The sequence below is a fragment of the Amblyraja radiata genome, chromosome 20 (assembly GCF_010909765.2).
Source record: "Amblyraja radiata isolate CabotCenter1 chromosome 20, sAmbRad1.1.pri, whole genome shotgun sequence".
NCBI lineage: Eukaryota > Metazoa > Chordata > Chondrichthyes > Rajiformes > Rajidae > Amblyraja > Amblyraja radiata.
The window spans coordinates 27606871-27625738 of NC_045975.1; the positions used below are offsets into that span (position 1 = coordinate 27606871).

Genomic DNA, 18868 nt, shown 5'->3' on the forward strand with positions numbered 1-18868 from the left:
CAACGGGATCCCACAACTTGCCACATCTTCCCATCTCCACTCCTTTCCGCTTTCCCCAGAGACCATTCCCAACGTAACTCCCTGGTCAACTCATCCCTTCCCACTCAAACCAACCCTTCCCCAGGTACTTTCCTCTGTAACCACAGGAGATGCAACACCTTTCCCTGTACCACCCCCCTCAACTCCGTACAAGGACTCTGACGGTCTTTCCAGGTGAGGCAGAGGTTCACTTGCACCTCCTCCAACCTTATCAACTGTATCCGGTGTTCCAGGTGTGGAATCCTGTATATCAGCGAGACCAAGCACAGGCTCGCCGATCGTTTCGCTAAACTTCTCCACTCAGTCTTCCTAAACCTACCTGATCTCTCGGTTGCTCGATGCTTTAACTCCGCCTCCTATTCCCACACTGACCTTTCTGTCCTGGGCCTCCTCCATTGTCAGAGTGAGGCCCAGCGCAAATTGGAGGAACAGCATCTCATATTTCGCTTGGGCAGCTGACACCCCAGCGGTATGAACATTGACTTCTCTAACTAGTAGCACTTGGTTTCCCTCTCTCTCCACCCCCTCCCCAGTTCTCCGACCAGTCTTACTGTCCCCGACTACATTTTATCTCTGTACCGCCCACTCCCCTGACATCAGTTTGAAGAAGGGTCTCGACCTAAAACGTCACCCAGTCCTTCTCTCCAGAGATGCTGCCTGTCCCGCTGAGCTACTCCAGCATTTTGTCCCTATCATCACTTCATCTGACTTGATACAAAAAATCTTGTCTGATTGTTTTTTCTATGAAGTGTTATTTATTAACGCAACTTGTGGTTAGCCTCTCTTTGGATTTAAAAAAATATACTGTGATTCTATTCCTTTTTCCATGTAAAATTTCCAAGGTTTCTTTTCATTTTTATTTGGCTCTGGTGGAATAAAGATTAAAAGAACAGTTACCAAACAAGTGGGGATGAGAGATCACAGCAGTTCTGCAGTAACTTAATGTTCTATAGAGGTGACACTTTTGCCAATCTGTGGGCAATCTTGTAAATTATCTTAAACAATCATTAACAATCGGATAAGTTCATGTTTTTATTATGGATGATTAGAGAGGATAACACTCAGTGATGATAAAATTCACTCGTGTTTTATTAATGAAGGTATGAAGTGAGTATAGCACAACACTAGATATGAATCTCTAACAGAAAGTGATTCACTGTGGATAGTTTGTGTCTGCTTCAGATCAGCCATGCATAATTTCCATGGTGATGAAACCAGCACAGTGTGTGCTTTATGTTTTATCGGTTTTATTTCACACAGTTTTATTATTTTACTGCCAAGTTCAGTGGGAGGGAGAATTGACCACGGGCTGGAATTTTATTAGAGAACATTTAGAGAGCTATAATGCATTTGGCACAAATCACACAGGGACGGATGGTTTGACTGCTCGGACCGCGGGAGGAAGAAGATTGGACTTTTTTGCCTTCCATCACAGTGAGGAATGTGGGGAATCCACTGTGGATGTTTATGTTTATGCAGTTGTGCAGTTTATGCAACTTTATGCAATTGTGTATCTTGTTGCTTTTTTTCCCGTATGGCTGTATGGTAATTTGCATATCACTGTACTTTAATTGGTACATGTGACAATAAAATACCTTTGAAACATGAAAATCATGAGGTGCATAGATTGGTGAATAGCCATAGTCTTTTCCCCATGGTCTAAAACCTGTGGGCATAAGTTTAAGGTGAGAGGGGAACGATTTAAAATGGAAATTCTTGTACATAGAGGGCAGTGTTTCCATGGGAGATGCTACCTGAAGAAGAGATGGCACAATAGCGACATTTAAAATACACTTAGACAGGTGTGGATAGGAAAGCTGTGGAGTGAATTGGGCCAGGCACATGAAATTGGGACTAGCTTAATTAGGTCAACTTGGTCAGAACAAGTTGGGTTTATTTCTCGGGTGTATAGCGATATGACTCAATTTCCTTAATGTAAGAATACAGAGTATAGGCAGCCATATTCCACAAGTTGCATAAGCATTTGCTTGAGCTTTGGATCTCTGTGCAGTTGCAGCATTGTCTTATGTATATTCAATGGTGCCAAGAGAGTCCTATGCTTGAAAAAATTGGTTCAAAGTTATTTGTGTAAATTCTTAAGCTGGCTCAGAGCTGAGATGTTTTTTGGCAACTATTTGAAACTCTGATTTGTTCAAATGATTTTGGATGTCTGCAGACAAAATACTTCACATCCTAGAGATTCCATAAATCTTCACAATCCAATGTTTTTTTAAAAACACTTTTTGAATAGACTCTGTCATGGATTATTGTCGCAGCCATTGTCATTTGAAAGGTTCACACTGAAATGATAACTCTCCACGGTCACTGACCAACCATTTAAGTGTTTCCTGCACTTAATGTCTTAATTTCAAATTTCATGCAATGTTGGCAGTATTTTTTTGTTGTGATTCTCAGTGGTGTTGATGCCTCACTAGTTATGAATTATGTAGCATAGTTTCCTGATCCACACTTTCAACTATTTTGAGGATGAAGCCAAAGGCTTTGAGCACCATAGGCTTTGAGCATACAGCTCATGTGTTGGATACATTTCCAATAAATTGCTCGAATGCAATGACCTTCCGACTGCTCACTAATTATACTTCTCTTCCTCTATGCCTGAAAATATTGTGCTAAAATGCGAGTTTAGTTTATTCAGGTTGCCAAAGATTAATGAATTGAGTATCGCTAGATGTGGATCATTTTGCCTTCTCAGATATTGACGAGTGCCTGTCCAATCCATGCTCTCATCATTGTCATAACACTGAGGGAAGTTTCTATTGTACCTGTCCGGATGGCTTTCGCTTAAATGTGAACAACACCTGTACAGGTATGTACAGAGAGAATGTACAGACAGCCATTGGGCAACATTCCATTGTATTCAGGTGGAATATGATAACAGGTAGCAATATAAGTGGTGAAAACAAAGTGTTACGCTAATCTTCTGAAACCTGACGCTATTCGGCTCCTTTAGATCTGTTGAGGAATGTTAGTTATATTTGTGAAATATTAATTTAGTGCTGCAAGAATGGAATTCAATGCATTTCAGCCATTCTACATTATCTTAGCATATTTAAATCACAAAGCTGTAAGTTGGTGGTGGCTAAAACAATATTAGTGGGGAGATTGTTAAAGTTTTGTGTTAGTCATCTATCACCAGAACTGAGGAAGTTGGGGATGAAGCAATTTCTGAGATGCTAAGGTTGGAAGGGAGAATATGAAGTCTATGAAATGGATTACATTTATTTACATCCCAGGAACAACATCGGTAAGGTACTTCCCCTGAAGCTTCAGTATGAGGGTGGACAGTGGGTAGAACAGGGACCAACGTGAATTGCATTCAGACCCTTCTGTCAATGTGCCAATTTTCTCCTCACACATCTGCTTTGCGAATTCCTAATGCCACGCCTAAGCTAAATGTGCAATACATAAGACAGAAGGCCCCAAACCCAGTGATGTGCAGATATTTTAGCATTGTTCAAAAGTGATAAGCTTTTGAAGCTTTTTTTGGCCCTATACTGCAAATGAGGGCTTTGGTTTATTCAGTTGCCTTTAATGGAGACCATAGAATTTTCAGACCAATTCAATTCTTTATGGAGATCCTTCTGAGAATTCTTATCAGGCAAGAGGACGTGAAGCAGCGATGAATGAAGAAGCAAACAGAACTCCAGATGCAGGGCGAATACAAATGGTGTTGAAAGCACAGTAGCCTAAAGTTAGAGGATAAATATTTCCTCCGTTTCATAAAGCTTGTCCCTGCATCATGACATTTGACACAACCAATATCATTCTTTGTTGCAGTAAATATTACTACAAACATTGACTTTCCCTCCTTCCGTTTCATTTGTCAAGTTCTGCGGTTGTAAATAGAAACATGAAGTCATACAGCGTGAAAACAGGCCCTTTGGCCCAATTTTCCCAAGCTGCCCACCATGCTCCATCTACACTAGTCCCACCTGCGTGCATTTGCCCTATATCCCTCTAAACCTATCCTATGTATCTATTCCTCTAATTATCTTATATACCTCTACAACATCACCCCTCATCCTCTCCCTAAATTTCAGGCCATCGAACCCCAGCTACGTCCTCATAAATCCTTTGTGCACCTTTTCCAGCTTGACAACGTATTTCCTATAACAGGGTGACCAAAACTGAACACAATCCTCTAAGTGTGGTCTAACCAATGTCTTCTACAACTATAACATGACCTCCCAACGTTAATGCCCAATACTGATGAAAGCTAACGTGCTGAAAGCCACCTTGACTGCCATATCTACTTGTGACTCCACTTTCAAGGAACTATGTATCAGCACTGCCAGATCACTCTGTGCTATAACACTCCCTGGAGCCTTGCCATTCACTGTACCCTGGTTTGACTTCCCAAAATGCAGCACCTTGCACTTATCTGTATTAAACTCCATTAATCATTCTCAGCCCACCTGTCCAATCTATCAAGATCCTCTGCAATTTTTTGACAATCATCTTCACTATCTACAATACCACCTACTCTAGTGTCATGTGTAAACTTATTGATCATGCATTGTACGTTCTCATCCAATCCATGTAGGTTAGTAAAAGGAGCCTGGACAAACAGTATTATCAGTAGATACTCAACATCGCCTCTTCGGCTCCTTTCAGGCTGAGTAAGAAATATCAGTAAAAGATTAATCTTGTATCATGAAAGTGACTGATGCTGACACTCATCACATTCCCCAAGGATATTCACAAGCAACATTATCGGGACCTTCTCAAGTCTTGGAACCATTGACTGTTTTTTTGATGCCCAAACACTCCATCAGATGCTCCTTTATCTGCTGTCATAAATTTCAAGTACTCCACCACATGTAAACTTAATTGGCATGTGGCACTGGGAATGTATCATAACATTTTGTTCATGTTTCTTCAAGAACTGCCATTTCTCTATAATATCTTACAGGTCTTTCATGTTTCTCCTTTCTCCTTTTTTTTAAGCACAAATTAATGACATATACACTGCACCATTGTGAATGTCGTTGACATAACATAACGTAGGCAAAATAAACTGTTGGACTGTATTTTAGTGTTCCCTCGGATGTTCCTATGGAGAATGAGCTGTAATTAGTTGACAGAAAGATAAATGATCTTTTGCAAAGAATGCTTAGATCCAATTTTATAATGCTATTTGGACAATGGATGTTTAACGTTTGTGTTGCTAATCAATTTCATGGGCTTGTGCCTCGACAGTTTTTTGTTCTTCCACCCAGAAATTGTGCCATCTGACAATCCTTCTTCCATTGGTATTTTCTGAAGATTGAACAAACACATTCAAGTTTAATTGGAGGTATTCAGCCCTATGGATATATCGATACTGAATTGTAATGTGTTATTTTGCAGAACCCCCACTTGCCCCAGGTCCAGTAATGGAATCTCTCAAGCAACCTTTCCCAGCTGCTATTCTGGGCACTCCCTGGACACCGCCAACATCCTGCAGGTTTAATGAGAGCTTACATCAGGATGGCAGCACCTGGACAGTGTCTGACTGTGTTGAGTGCACCTGTGAGGTAAGAGGCTCTAAACATTTATTTGATTCCTTGGGGGAGGGTGCAGTGGAGTGATTCAGCTTAAGATGACCCGTGACCCTTCGATTCCTAAGGATAGGCATTGCTTGGTGTCGCACAGTTGGCAGAGGCCATTTGAATACAAGTTGACTTCTCTCAAGTTGAGAGAGTTGACCTCTCTCAAGAGGGCACTAATAATATTCCCACCCTTGCTTTTCTCTTCGGTTGACTATCACTAACCCCAGGAGATTCCTGCTGCCTTGTCAAGATAGGGTATGGGACTGTCCAAGTTCATTCTTTGGAGCAATCAGAAATCTCTCCTACTGCCTGTAGTCTGTAGTCTTTCGCCTGCCTTACAGCAGATATTAGACTAACTCAAGGGCTGGCAAAGGCACAGAGCATACCAACTCTGGAGTAATGTGCAAAAGCATTTTGATTATTTTGTATGCTTATGATATACCTTGACATCCATTTATTGCGGAAATGTTAATTCAAAGCAGATTTTGCTTTTGTGGAGGTTTCGGTGTTGGCTCAGGAAGAATCAAAAAGTGTAGGACTCTTAGCAAGTGAATAATTGGTGCAAAAGTTAAAAGAATTGTGGTCAAATTACATTTTTATGGTCCACTCATGCCCAAACGAGGCTGACTAGTTTTTCTGTTCTTCCTCACACTACCATTTCTCAGCTCCTCGCTAAAATCATGGGATTTCTAGGTATATATGATCTGCACAAACTAGAAACCAGTTGCAATATTGTGGAGAATAATTTGTGAAGTGGGTAAGGAATAGTTTTCTACATTATTTATTTGAGGAAACTGCAAGGGAATAGGTATTTTTGATCTTGTATGTGAAATTAGAAAGGGTTAATTAATATGGATGCAAATAACTACATTTGCTGGCTTTCAAAAAAAAAGACACAAAGTGCTGGAGTAATTCTGCAGGTCAGGGAGCATTAATTACTTTTTCTAATTATTATGTTCCAATTACTGCTTCTCTGCTGATCTACTGCAAAAAGGAGCTAATCCTGTGCTGGAATGTGGGTTACCATTGCACAGTTGCGAATTTCTTTGCTACACCCAACACCACTTCTCTGCCGCCCATATTTCCTGATTCAACATTTCAGCAGCAAGCTTGTTCATTTCCTCTTCTGAAAGCAGACATAAAAGAAATACATTTCTATATTGCTGGAAGCCATTTGGCCTTTTTATCTCCCACTTTTGGGGTTTCAAGTTCATAGTTTTTCAATTCCCTGTTTACTCCCCAAATAAATTCATTTTGAGGGCTAAGTGTACATAATAAATCTTGCACTGGAAACTTGGATCTAAGGCGCCTTGCTTATTTTTGGTGAGTCGATATTGTGCTTTTTACCTTGCAGTGATGAATTGATTGGAATGAAATTATACATCAGAGATGTGCATCGCATCATTATCTAAAGTATATGTAGTATTACTACACCCAATAACAAACAACATGTTATTTTATAATTAATACGTTGGAGTTGTATGTGCAGTAAGTAGTGGACATATCAGAAGTGTTATTCTCAATGCCTTAGAGCATACCATATATAATATGTGTACAGTTTGCTATACATGAATGTCGAGCATTGTGGGCTCTTGTCCTGCCTTCAGGCAGAAAGCAAGGCTATTTCTTGAAAATGGATCTGCATAATAGTTGAAACTGGCACAACTGCAGCGGGAGACACATTCTTGCCTCTCAAAGTGATATCCACTGAGGGAGCAAGTAGACTAGAAAGCAGAATCGCTCTGTCTCCCACATAAGAATTTGTGATTCTGGCCAAGAAAGGAAGAAAATCCAACTTGCAGTTACCTGCATCTTAAACTCTTCATTCATCTAAATTAAGTACATTTTATTGTGTTCTTGGTATGGAATATTTCGGCTAAATAGAGAAGAAAAGCATTTTAGGATTACTCATAGTTGTCCAGTGGAGATCTAGAGAGTGGCCAAAATGACACTGCCCTGTACATGATTTATTGCAGTTGTGTGCACTGTCTTTGCTTTTCAAATGCTCAGACAATTAAAGAAACGTGTGTTCCCTGGGATTATAGCTGCATGGTGAAAGGGAACCCAGCATAGGTCTTTCCTCTTCAGCTGATATTCCTCCTGCCATATTTGAACACACATTTTAGGATTGTAGATCAGTGCAATACAGAGAGAGTTCAGGGCTGCTGAAGGTACTGTACTTTTAATAAGATACTAGACCAAGTGCAGACCCGTTGGGTCTGTTTCCCAACGGCGTTTGCGGGGGGGGGGGGGGGGGGGCTGAGGCATCACACTCACATTAACCACCCCCCAAACACACAGGTGGGGGAGGGGAGGTGAGGGGAGGGAGGGGAGAGGAGGAGGAGGAAATGGAACAGATTTGGGAGGGAAAGGAGAGAGGGGTAGGGAGTGAGAGAGGGGGATGGGGAGAGAGATGTGGGTGAGGGGGCGGGTGATGGGGAGAGGGGTGGGTGGAGAGAGGGGAAAGAGTGGGGAGGGAGGGTGGAGGGGGAAGGGGGGAGAGAAGTGAAGTGGAAGAGAGGGAGGAGAGAGGGATGGGGAGGGGAGAGCGATGTGGGGGGGAGGGATAGGAACGGAGAGGAGGAGGGAGGGGTAAGAGTGTGGAGGGAGGGGGAAGAGTGTAGAGGGAGGGGGAGAGAGGAGGGGGAGAGGGGGGAAAGAATGGGGAGGGATAGTGGGAGGGGGAGAGGTGGAAGAGTGGGGAGGGTCAGAGGGGTACAGGGAAGGGGTGGGGGTGGAGAGGGGAGGGAGGGGGAGAGAGAGGGGTGATGGAGGGAAAGGGGTGGGGTGAGGGAGAGAAGTGGAAGAGTGGGGAGGGAGGGGTAGGGGGAGTGGTGGAAGAGGTACAGAGGGGTAGGGGGAAGGGGGCGGGGGGAGAGGGAAGGGGATAGGGTAGAGAGTGAAGGGGGGTGGGGGAGAGAGGGATGGGTGGGAGAGGGAGAGGGGTGAGGAGAGGGAAACATAGAAGCATAGAAATTAAGTGCAGGAGTAGGCCATTCGGCCCTTCGAGCCTGCACCACCATTCAATATGATCATGGCCGATCATCCAACTCAGTATCCTGTACCTGCCTTCTCTCCATACCCCCTGATCCCTTTAGTCACAAGGGCCACATCTAACTCCCTCTTAAATATAGCCAATGAACTGACCTCAACTACCTTCTGTGGCAGAGAGTTCCAGAGACTCACCACTATCTGTGTGAAAAATGTTTTCCTCATCTCAGTACTAAAGGATTTCCCCTTTATCCTTAAACTGTGACCCGCTTGTCCTGGACTTCCCCAACATCGGGAACAAACTTCCTGCATCAGACAAATGCAATTCAGGACTTTTCGCTTCACAAGCAAAGTCAGAATGACGGTTAGTGAAGAATTCGAATAATCGCTGAGCGTTCAGATGCTGCGCGCGCCTCCTGCACCAAAGGGGGGGGGGGGGGGGGGGGGAGCGTGTGTCGTCACACACAAAGATCTTGTAGTGGAGAGCTCCGCTATAAGATCTTTGGCCACATACTAAGCACGCGCCTCCACAAACAGATGAGCGTCTTCTTACCCCTCTTCCATCTTGGCCGCCTCCACAAACAGTCACACACACTGGACCCGCACCCACAAAAAATATTGTGTGAGAAAGGGGAGGAGGAGGGTGGAGAGGGAGAGGGGGAGGGGGTGGGAGAAGAAGAGGGGGAGGAGAGGATGGGGAGAGAGGTGAGGGGGGGGGGGAGGGGTTGGAGCGGGCGTGCATGAGTCGAGAGAAGAGAAAAGGGCAGAGAGAGAGAGAGGCTGGTACAACATCAAAAAAGCTGGATAAACTCAGCGGGTGCAGCAGCATCTATGGACCGAAGGAAAAGGGCAACGTTTTTGGCCGAAACCCTTCTTCCGGGTTTCGGCCAAAAACGTTGACCATTCAATTCGCTCCATAGATGCTGCCGCACCCGCTGAGTTTATCCAGCTTTTTTTATGTCTACCTTCGATTTTCCAGCATCTGTAGTTCCTTCTTAAAGACAGAGACTTTGCACGGCAAGGGAATGAGGAGGGAGAAGGGGAAGAGTGTGGAGGGAGGGGGAGAGTGGGATGGGAGGGGGAGAGGGGTGGGGGGAGAGAGGGGAAAGAGTGTGGGGGGGGGGAGGGGGGGAGAGGTGGAAGAGTGGGGAGGGAGGGAGGGGGAGAGGGGTAGCAGGAGTAGTGGAAGAGGGACAGGGGGAGTGGTGGAAGAGGGACAGAGGGGTAGGGAAAGGGGTGGGGGAGAGTGGGGAAGGGAGGGGGAGACGGGTGGTGGAGGGAGAGGGGTGGGGTAAGGGGAGAGAAGTGGCTGAGGGAGGGGTAGGGGGAGTGGTGGAAGAGGGACAGAGGAGAAGGGGGCGGGGGAGAGAGGGAAGGGTGTGGGGTAGGCAGGGAAGGGGTGGGGGAGAGAGGGATGGAAGAGGGGTAAGGAGAGGGAGAGGGGGAGGAGAGAAGGGGGAGAGGTGGAAGAGTGGGGAGGGAGGGAGGGTTAGCGGGAGTGGTGGAAGAGGGACAGGGGAGTGGTGGAAGAGGGACAGAGGGGTAGGGGAAAGGGTGGGACAGGGAGGGGAAGAGAGAGGGGTGAGGGAGAGAGAGGGGTGGGGTAAGGGGAGAGAAGTGGAAGAGTGGGGAGGGGGGGTAGAGGGACTGGTGGAAGAGGGACAGAGGGGAAGGGGGCAGGGGGAGAGAGGGAAGGGGGTGGGGTTAGAGAGGGAAGGGGGGTGGGGGAGAGAGTGATGGGTGGGAGAGGGAGAGGGGTGCGGATAGGGAAACATAGAAACTCTATGTTTAAATATGCAGCAATTGGACATCTGCGAGCATTGGGCATTGTGACATCGCACGATGGGAACGAATCAAAAGGCAGAAAGGCAGCCGGATGGCAGCCGGACGGATGAGACGAGAGTTTTATATATTAACTAGACCAAGTGCAGACCCGTTGGGTCTGTTTCCCTAACGGCGTTTGCGGGGGGGGGGGGGGGGGGGGGCAGCGGCATCACACTCACATTAACCACATTATGTCTCCCACATAAGAATTTGTGATTCTGGCCAAGAAAGGAAGAAAATCCAACTTGCAGTTACCTGCATCTTAAACTCTTCATTCATCTAAATTAAGTACATTTTATTGTGTTCTTGGTATGGAATATTTCGGCTAAATAGAGAAGAAAAGCATTTTAGGATTACTCATAGTTGTCCAGTGGAGATCTAGAGAGTGGCCAAAATGACACTGCCCTGTACATGATTTATTGCAGTTGTGTGCACTGTCTTTGCTTTTCAAATGCTCAGACAATTAAAGAAACGTGTGTTCCCTGGGATTATAGCTGCATGGTGAAAGGGAACCCAGCATAGGTCTTTCCTCTTCAGCTGATATTCCTCCTGCCATATTTGAACACACATTTTAGGATTGTAGATCAGTGCAATACAGAGAGAGTTCAGGGCTGCTGAAGGTACTGTACTTTTAATAAGATACTAGACCAAGTGCAGACCCGTTGGGTCTGTTTCCCAACGGCGTTTGCGGGGGGGGGGGGGGGGGGGCTGAGGCATCACACTCACATTAACCACCCCCCAAACACACAGGTGGGGGAGGGGAGGTGAGAAGAGGGGAGGGAGGGGAGAGGAGGAGGAGGAAACGGGACAGATTTGGGAGGGAAAGGAGAGCGGGGTAGGAGGTGAGAGAGGGGGATGGGGAGAGAGACGTGGGGGAGGGGGGGATGGGGGGGAGGAGGGAGGGATGGGGAGAGGAGTGAGGGGAGAGAGGGGAAAGAGTGGGGAGGGAGAGTGGAGGGGAAGGGGGAGAGAAGTGGAAGAGTGGGGAGGGAGGAGGAGAGGGGTAGGGGGAGTGATGGAAGAGGGACAGAGGGATAGGGGGAAGGGGGTGGGGGGAGAGAGGGAAGGGGGGTGGGGTAGAGAGGGAAGGGGGGTGGGGGAGAGGGGTGAGGAGAGGGGGAGGAGAGAGCGGGAGAGAAGTGGAAGAGTGGGGAGGGAGGGAGGGGTAGAGGGGTAGCGGGAGTGGTAGAAGAGGGACGGGGGAGTGGTGGAAGAGGGACAGAGGGGAAGGGGTGGGGGAGAGAGGGGAAGGGAGGGGAAGAGAGAGGGGTGGGAGAGGGAGAGGGGTGGGTTAAGGGGATAGAAGTGGAAGAGTGGGGAGGGAGGGGTAGGGGGAGTGGTGAAAGAGGGACAGGTGGTAGAGAGGGAAGGGGGGTGGGGGAGAGAGGGATGGGTGGGTGAGGGAGAGGGGTGAGGTGAGGGAAACATAGAAACATAGAAATTAAGTGCAGGAGTAGGCCATTCGGCCCTTCTAGCCTGCACCACCATTCAATATGATCATGCAACTCAGTATCCTGTACCTGCCTTTTCTCCATACCCCCTGATCCCTTTAGTCACAAGGGCCACATCTAACTCCCTCTTAAATACAGCCAATGAACTGCCTCAACTACCTTCTGTGGCAGAGAATTCCAGAGATTCACCACTCTCTGTGTGAAAATTTTTTTTCTCATCTCTGTCCTAAAGGATTTCCCCCTTATCCTTAAAGTGTGACCCCTTGTTCTGGTCTTCCCCAACATCCGGAACAATCTTCCTGCATCTAGCCTGTCCAACCCCTTAAGAATGTTATACGTTTCTATAAGATACCCCCTCAATCTTCTAAAATCTAGCGAGTACAAGGCGAGTCTATCCAGTCTTTCTTCATTTGAAAGTCCTGACATTCCAGGAATCAGCCTGGTGAACCTTCTCTGTACTCCCTCTATGGCAACAATGTCTTTGAGCATTGGGCATTGTGACATCACACGATGGAACGTTCACCAGGGGCTGGGGCTCCTGCAAAGGCATATGTAAATGAATCCATTCCGATTGGACATATGTGAACATTGGGCATTGTGACATCACACGTTGGAACGTTCACCATGGGCTGGGACTCCTGCAAAGGCATATGTAAATGAATCCATTCCGATTGGACATCTGTGAGCATCGGGCATTGTGATATCACACGATGGAACGTTCATCAGGGGCTGGGGCTGGTGCTGCTTCTATGGGTGCGAAGCCAGTTTATTTTTGAAATATAGGAGGGGGGGGGGGGGGGAAGGATTTGATTAAAAACGTGTACTTAAACACGACGAAATATAATGAGGAGCGGATACTTAGAAAGAAAAGTGAAATCTCTACCGAAATGGAAAAGATGTCGGCGATTCTGCGTCTTGTTTCGGAGTTGCAGGGAATCAAAGGAAGAAATGCAGCCGGAAGCCGTACATGTAAATGGATCCTTTCCGATTGGACATCTGCTAGCATCAGGCATTGCGATTGGACATCTGCGAGCATTGGGCATTGTGACATCACACGATGGGAACGAATCGAAAGGCAGGCAGACAGCCGGACGGACGGCAGGCGACAGACACACAGTTTTAATATAAGACTAGACCAAGTGCAGACCCGTTGGGTCTGCTCCCCCAATGGTGTGATCCCCCAACCCAATATTCCACCATGCACCCGTCTCCTCCAATGGAACTGAAGCCGTTCCCAAATGTAAGATTCCAGCACTCCCCTGCCTCCCTCAGCAGTGGATTTAAAAACAAATCCAATCGCACCTCCCCTGCCTGCTGCAGCAGTGAAAGGTTCTGAGTGTTCCTGTCTTGCAAGTTTGTTTCGAAGTGTGTTGGAAGCTGATAGGAAGGAGCAGCCGTCAACAAATCAAAAGGCAGAAAGTCAACTGAATCAAAAGGCAGAAAGGCAGCCGGACGGCAGCCGGTCGGATGGCACGAGAGTTTTAATAGTAGACTAGACCAAGTGCAGACGCGTTGGGTCTGTTTCCCCAACGGCGTTTGCGGGGGGGGGGGGGGGGGTTGAGAAGAGGGGGGGGGAGAGGAGGAGGAGGAAATGGGATAGATTTGGGAGGGAAAGGAGAGCGGGGTAGGGGGTGAGAGATGGGGGGAGAGATGTGGGGGAGGAGGGATGGGGAAGATGGGGAGGAGGGAGAGGGGTGGGGGAGAGAGGGGAAAGAGTGGGGAGGGAGAGTGGAGGGGAAGGGGGAGAGAAGTGGAAGAGTGGGGAGGGAGGGAGGGGTAGGGAGAGTGATGTACCTGCCTTCTCTCCATACCCCTTGATCCCTTTAGCCAACGCAGCCGTTCCCTACCCGTAGCCCCCACTGGGGGGGGGGGTTGCATCACACACACTAACCACCCCCACACACAGAGTTGGAAAAGTGTATAAACACAGTTCCCTACCTGTAGCCCCCAGCGGAGACGTGGTCGTCGAAGTCGGGTCCCGGCCGTCTTAAAATAGCGTATCTTGAAGTCGTCGAAGTCGGGTCCGTCTTGGCAAGGCGGGGGGGGAGGGGTGGCGGGGCGGCATCACACACACGAAGCATCCCCACACACAGAGCCTTAAAAGTGTAATGCCCCAACGCAGCCGTTGCCTACCCGCAGCCCCCACGGGAGACGTGGTCCTCGAAGTAGAACCGTTCCCGAAAGGCCGTTTTTAAATGGCGTCGCTTGAGGTTGTGCTGCGGGCACCAGCAGCCGTTATGGTCGCTGGCCAGCAGGAGGCGACAAAATGAGTGAGTGGGGCGGGGGGGGGGGGGGGGGTGAAGGTTTTAATTTAAAAAATGGACATAAACATAACGAAATGTAATGAGGAGTGGATAGCTGGAAGGGAAAGTGAAATGTCTACTGAAATGGCTGCTTGTATGGGTGAGAAGCCAGTTTATTATTGAAAAACGGGGGGGGGGGGGGGGGGAAGGATTTGATTAAAAACGTGTACTTAAACACGACGAAATGTAATGAGGAGCGGATACTTAGAAAGAAATGTGAAATCTGTACCGAAATTGAAAAGATGTTGGCGATTCTGCTTTCTCCCTTATCCTTAAACTTTGACCCCTTGTTCTGGTCTTCCCCAACATCCGGAACAATTTTTTTTGCATCTAGCCCGTCCAACCCCTTAAGAATTTTATACGTTTCTATAAGATACCCCCTTAACCTTCTAAAATCTAGCGAGTACAAGGCGAGTCTATCCAGTTTCTCTTCATATGAAAGTTCTGACATCCCAGGAATCAGTCTGGTGAACCTTCTCTGTACTCCCTCTCTATGGCAACGATGTCTTTGAGCATCGGGCATTGTGACATCACACGATGGAACGTTCACCATTGGCTGGGGCTCCTGCATAGGCATATGTAAATGGTTCCATTCCGATTGGACATATGTGAACATCGGGCATTGTAACATAACACGATGGAATGTTGACCAGGGGCTGGTGCTGATTCTATGGTTGAGAAGCCAGTTTATTTTTGAAATATTGGGGGGGGGGGGGGGGGGGGAGGGGAGAAGGATTTGATTAAAAACGTGCACTTAAACATGACGAAATGTAATGAGGAGCGGATACTTAGAAAGAAAAGTGAAATCTCTACCGAAATGGAAAAGATGTCGGCGATTCTGCGTCCGGTTTCGGAGTTGCAGGGAATCAATGGAAGAAATGCGGCCGGAAGCCGTACATGTAAATGGATCCATTCCGATTGGACGTCTGCGAGCGCCGGGCATCGCGATTGGACGTCTGCGAGCATCGGGCATTGTGACATCACACGGCGGGAACAAATCGAAAGGCAGAAAGGCAGCCGGACGGATGGGGCGAGAGTTTGATAGATAGATAGATAGATAGATAGATAGATAGATAGATAGATAGATAGATAGATAGATAGATAGATAGATAGATAGATAGATAGATAGATAGATAGATAGATAGATAGATAGATAGATAGATAGATAGATAGATAGATAGATAGATAGATAGATAGATAGATAGATAGATAGATAGATAGATAGATAGATAGATAGATAGATAGATAGATAGATAGATAGATAGATAGATAGATAGATAGATAGATAGATAGATAGATAGATAGATAGATAGATAGATAGATAGATAGATAGATAGATAGATAGATAGATAGATAGATAGATAGATAGATAGATAGATAGATAGATAGATAGATAGATAGATAGATAGATAGATAGATAGATAGATAGATAGATAGATAGATAGATAGATAGATAGATAGATAGATAGATAGATAGATAGATAGATAGATAGATAGATAGATAGATAGATAGATAGATAGATAGATAGATAGATAGATAGATAGATAGATAGATAGATAGATAGATAGATAGATAGATAGATAGATAGATAGATAGATAGATAGATAGATAGATAGATAGATAGATAGATAGATAGATAGATAGATAGATAGATAGATAGATAGATAGATAGATAGATAGATAGATAGATAGATAGATAGATAGATAGATAGATAGATAGATAGATAGATAGATAGATAGATAGATAGATAGATAGATAGATAGATAGATAGATAGATAGATAGATAGATAGATAGATAGATAGATAGATAGATAGATAGATAGATAGATAGATAGATAGATAGATAGATAGATAGATAGATAGATAGATAGATAGATAGATAGATAGATAGATAGATAGATAGATAGATAGATAGATAGATAGATAGATAGATAGATAGATAGATAGATAGATAGATAGATAGATAGATAGATAGATAGATAGATAGATAGATAGATAGATAGATAGATAGATAGATAGATAGATAGATAGATAGATAGATAGATAGATAGATAGATAGATAGATAGATAGATAGATAGATAGATAGATAGATAGATAGATAGATAGATAGATAGATAGATAGATAGATAGATAGATAGATAGATAGATAGATAGATAGATAGATAGATAGATAGATAGATAGATAGATAGATAGATAGATAGATAGATAGATAGATAGATAAAAACAAGCCCGATGAAGAACATAAGAAATCACAAAGCACTACTTCAAAGAAAAGAAGAATTTTCCTTGATATTCTGACCAATAATTTCATCTCCATTAGCCATATTAATACAGATTATCGGGTTGTTATCTCATTGCTCATTATGAGTTTTCATTGGCAAACATTGTTACTGTCCTTATGTGCCTGAATAAAATTTAGCCCATAAAATACTTACCCTGTCTTGTTTTTTTTATTGTTCTTTCCCTTGAGCATTGGAAATGAGATCTGTTTTCTCTTCTCTCTGTTTACCTCCGCTAGTTGGGATCAGTCGTATGTACCACATGCCCTTCACTACCTTGTACCAAGACGGAGCTGCTGCCAGGGGTCTGCTGTCCTGTTTGCAAGTGTAAGTAAATTCCTACAATGTAATGTAAGATGATTGATTAATGTGAAAAATGGCAAGAGTTCATCGTCAATCTTTCCCCAACCCTTCCTCTTGATATCACTGAGCCTCATTCGGACATTTTCCCTGACATAATGTCCCTTTCCATTTATAACTGGAGTTGGGGAGATTCATGTCCGTCATCAGCCTTGGGTCCGTTCTTTCCTGTAGCTGGTTTAAAAAATACTAGAGGATTTAAATTAATGAATGGAATTGTTGGCTGGTTTTCTTATCATTCTCCTGCCTGATTTAATAACCCCCCAATTTACTTGAGTGAATCAGTGTGTCTGCATGCAGCCCCAGACAGCTTTCTTGGGATATTTCAACATGTACACTTCCTAAGCCACTGGAAAGTGTATGGATCATGAATTTAAGCACATTTTTCCTCCTGGGTTCCAAGAGGCCAATCAACATGCCCATGTGAATGCTTATTTCCTTTCTCGTACAGGCTCACCTAGATGGACGTATAGAAGATTAGACGTTTGTTTGCCTAGATTTCTCAAATGTGTTTAATGGGTTCCTTGTGTTGGGAGATCCCATCTCAATTTTCTGGATTTTTTTTTACCCTTGAAATTGGGTGCTGACAGGTTCAGCTTATATTCCCTGCTGACAGGGAGATATAATTAGGGAGCTCTGTTAGTAATTTATTTTTTAAGGGAAACATTTTTTGCAAAGCTCTCCACCACACCTGAACTGATGTAATCATTGTTTATGGCATTTCTCCATGATATTTGATTGTTTTATCATTCAATGGAGCAAGGTCTTTGGCTTGGGTGGGCTCTGACATTAGCATTCCCCAAAATATTTAGCATCTTTGAGAATTCTGGGAGGGAATCTTTCAGGATCTTGCGAGGCAGATGAAAGTAAAGCAGTCCATTTTTTCAGGGAACGGGGAGAGTTGTCTTAGCCATTTTACAATGCAAGACCAATTTGTGACATTTTTGTAATGAACAGGATTTAATGCTGGTTTTGAGGTATTAATTGGCAAAAGGTCTCCTGAGTTTCTCAAGTTGGCTTACCTGAATTTAGGACATATACGCAATTTGTGAGAAAATTCTTATATATTTGTTAAACTGCACATTTTGTCTTCAGCAATTACAGCTAAGGTGGATACAAAGAACAGAATAGGTTTGGAGTTTAAGAAAACTGATCCATTATCCAGAATTTGCCTACAGCCACACAATTCCAAATAGTTCTACCAGTGTTTCTTGATCTTTTCAAGGTTTGAAATTTTACATTAGGATAGAAAATGTGAACTTTTTATCCCACTAAAGAAGCACAAGACAATTGGTAATGTACTATCCGTTGGTTTGGTATCAGATCCTACTGGGTAAAATACATTAGCAAGCTACTTCGGAGGATTGACCCAGGAGATGACAACTATCTTTATTGTGTTACATCTGAGATTTCTGATCCAAGCAGTTTTCTAGAATTTGAACAGAATCCACTTGGCTGACATTTCTGTGCAGCACCAACAGTGTTAAATGTGTTTGTTTTTTTAATGAGATATTAAACTTGTCTACCAGGAAGTGCTCTGTAATGAATTTGCTCCTTAAGCAACAAGAGCAATGAGTTTATCCATCTCATCACTGTTTGTTTGAAATTCTCCATCACGTTTGCCGGTGTGACTATAGAGAATGAACTTGAAAATGATTGATTATTTATATCTGCCAATGAAATAACCATTCTTTACAATACATATATAGTTATTTTAGGTTATTTTATAAATTAGTCAACAGCATTATTTTTGGTACATCTTCTGTTGTGTTGTTTGTGTGCCTTTAAGGGGTAGGAGAATAATTAAATAAATAAATTCTTACTGAACCCATTGTTGGTTCTATGAAATTTTTTTTAATGTAGAGAAGTTGATACTGAACTGCTTGAAAGATTAAATAAATGTTTATATTAGTTTGTAAAAGCATAAGGTTCTTGGTATCAAAAACTATAACCACAGAGTTATTGCAGGTGGATGAGGAATATATTGTGAAAGTGAGGCAAAGGTTATAAAACAACATTAACGGGTACTTGACAGCTACAAAGGTTGAATCAGTGCAGCAGTTTT

The 18868-nt window shown here is 44.4% G+C and overlaps 1 protein-coding gene across 1 annotated transcript in view; it reads left to right on the forward strand.

The window, feature by feature from the left end:
• Window positions 1–18868, forward strand: part of LOC116984781 (kielin/chordin-like protein) — a 242197-nt gene that overhangs the window by 141187 nt on the left and 82142 nt on the right. The window contains exons 17-19 of the mRNA XM_033039151.1: window positions 2753–2866; window positions 5410–5576; window positions 16683–16770. Coding sequence (XP_032895042.1) covers window positions 2753–2866; window positions 5410–5576; window positions 16683–16770 — 369 coding nt within the window. The remainder of the gene's footprint in view (window positions 1–2752; window positions 2867–5409; window positions 5577–16682; window positions 16771–18868) is intronic.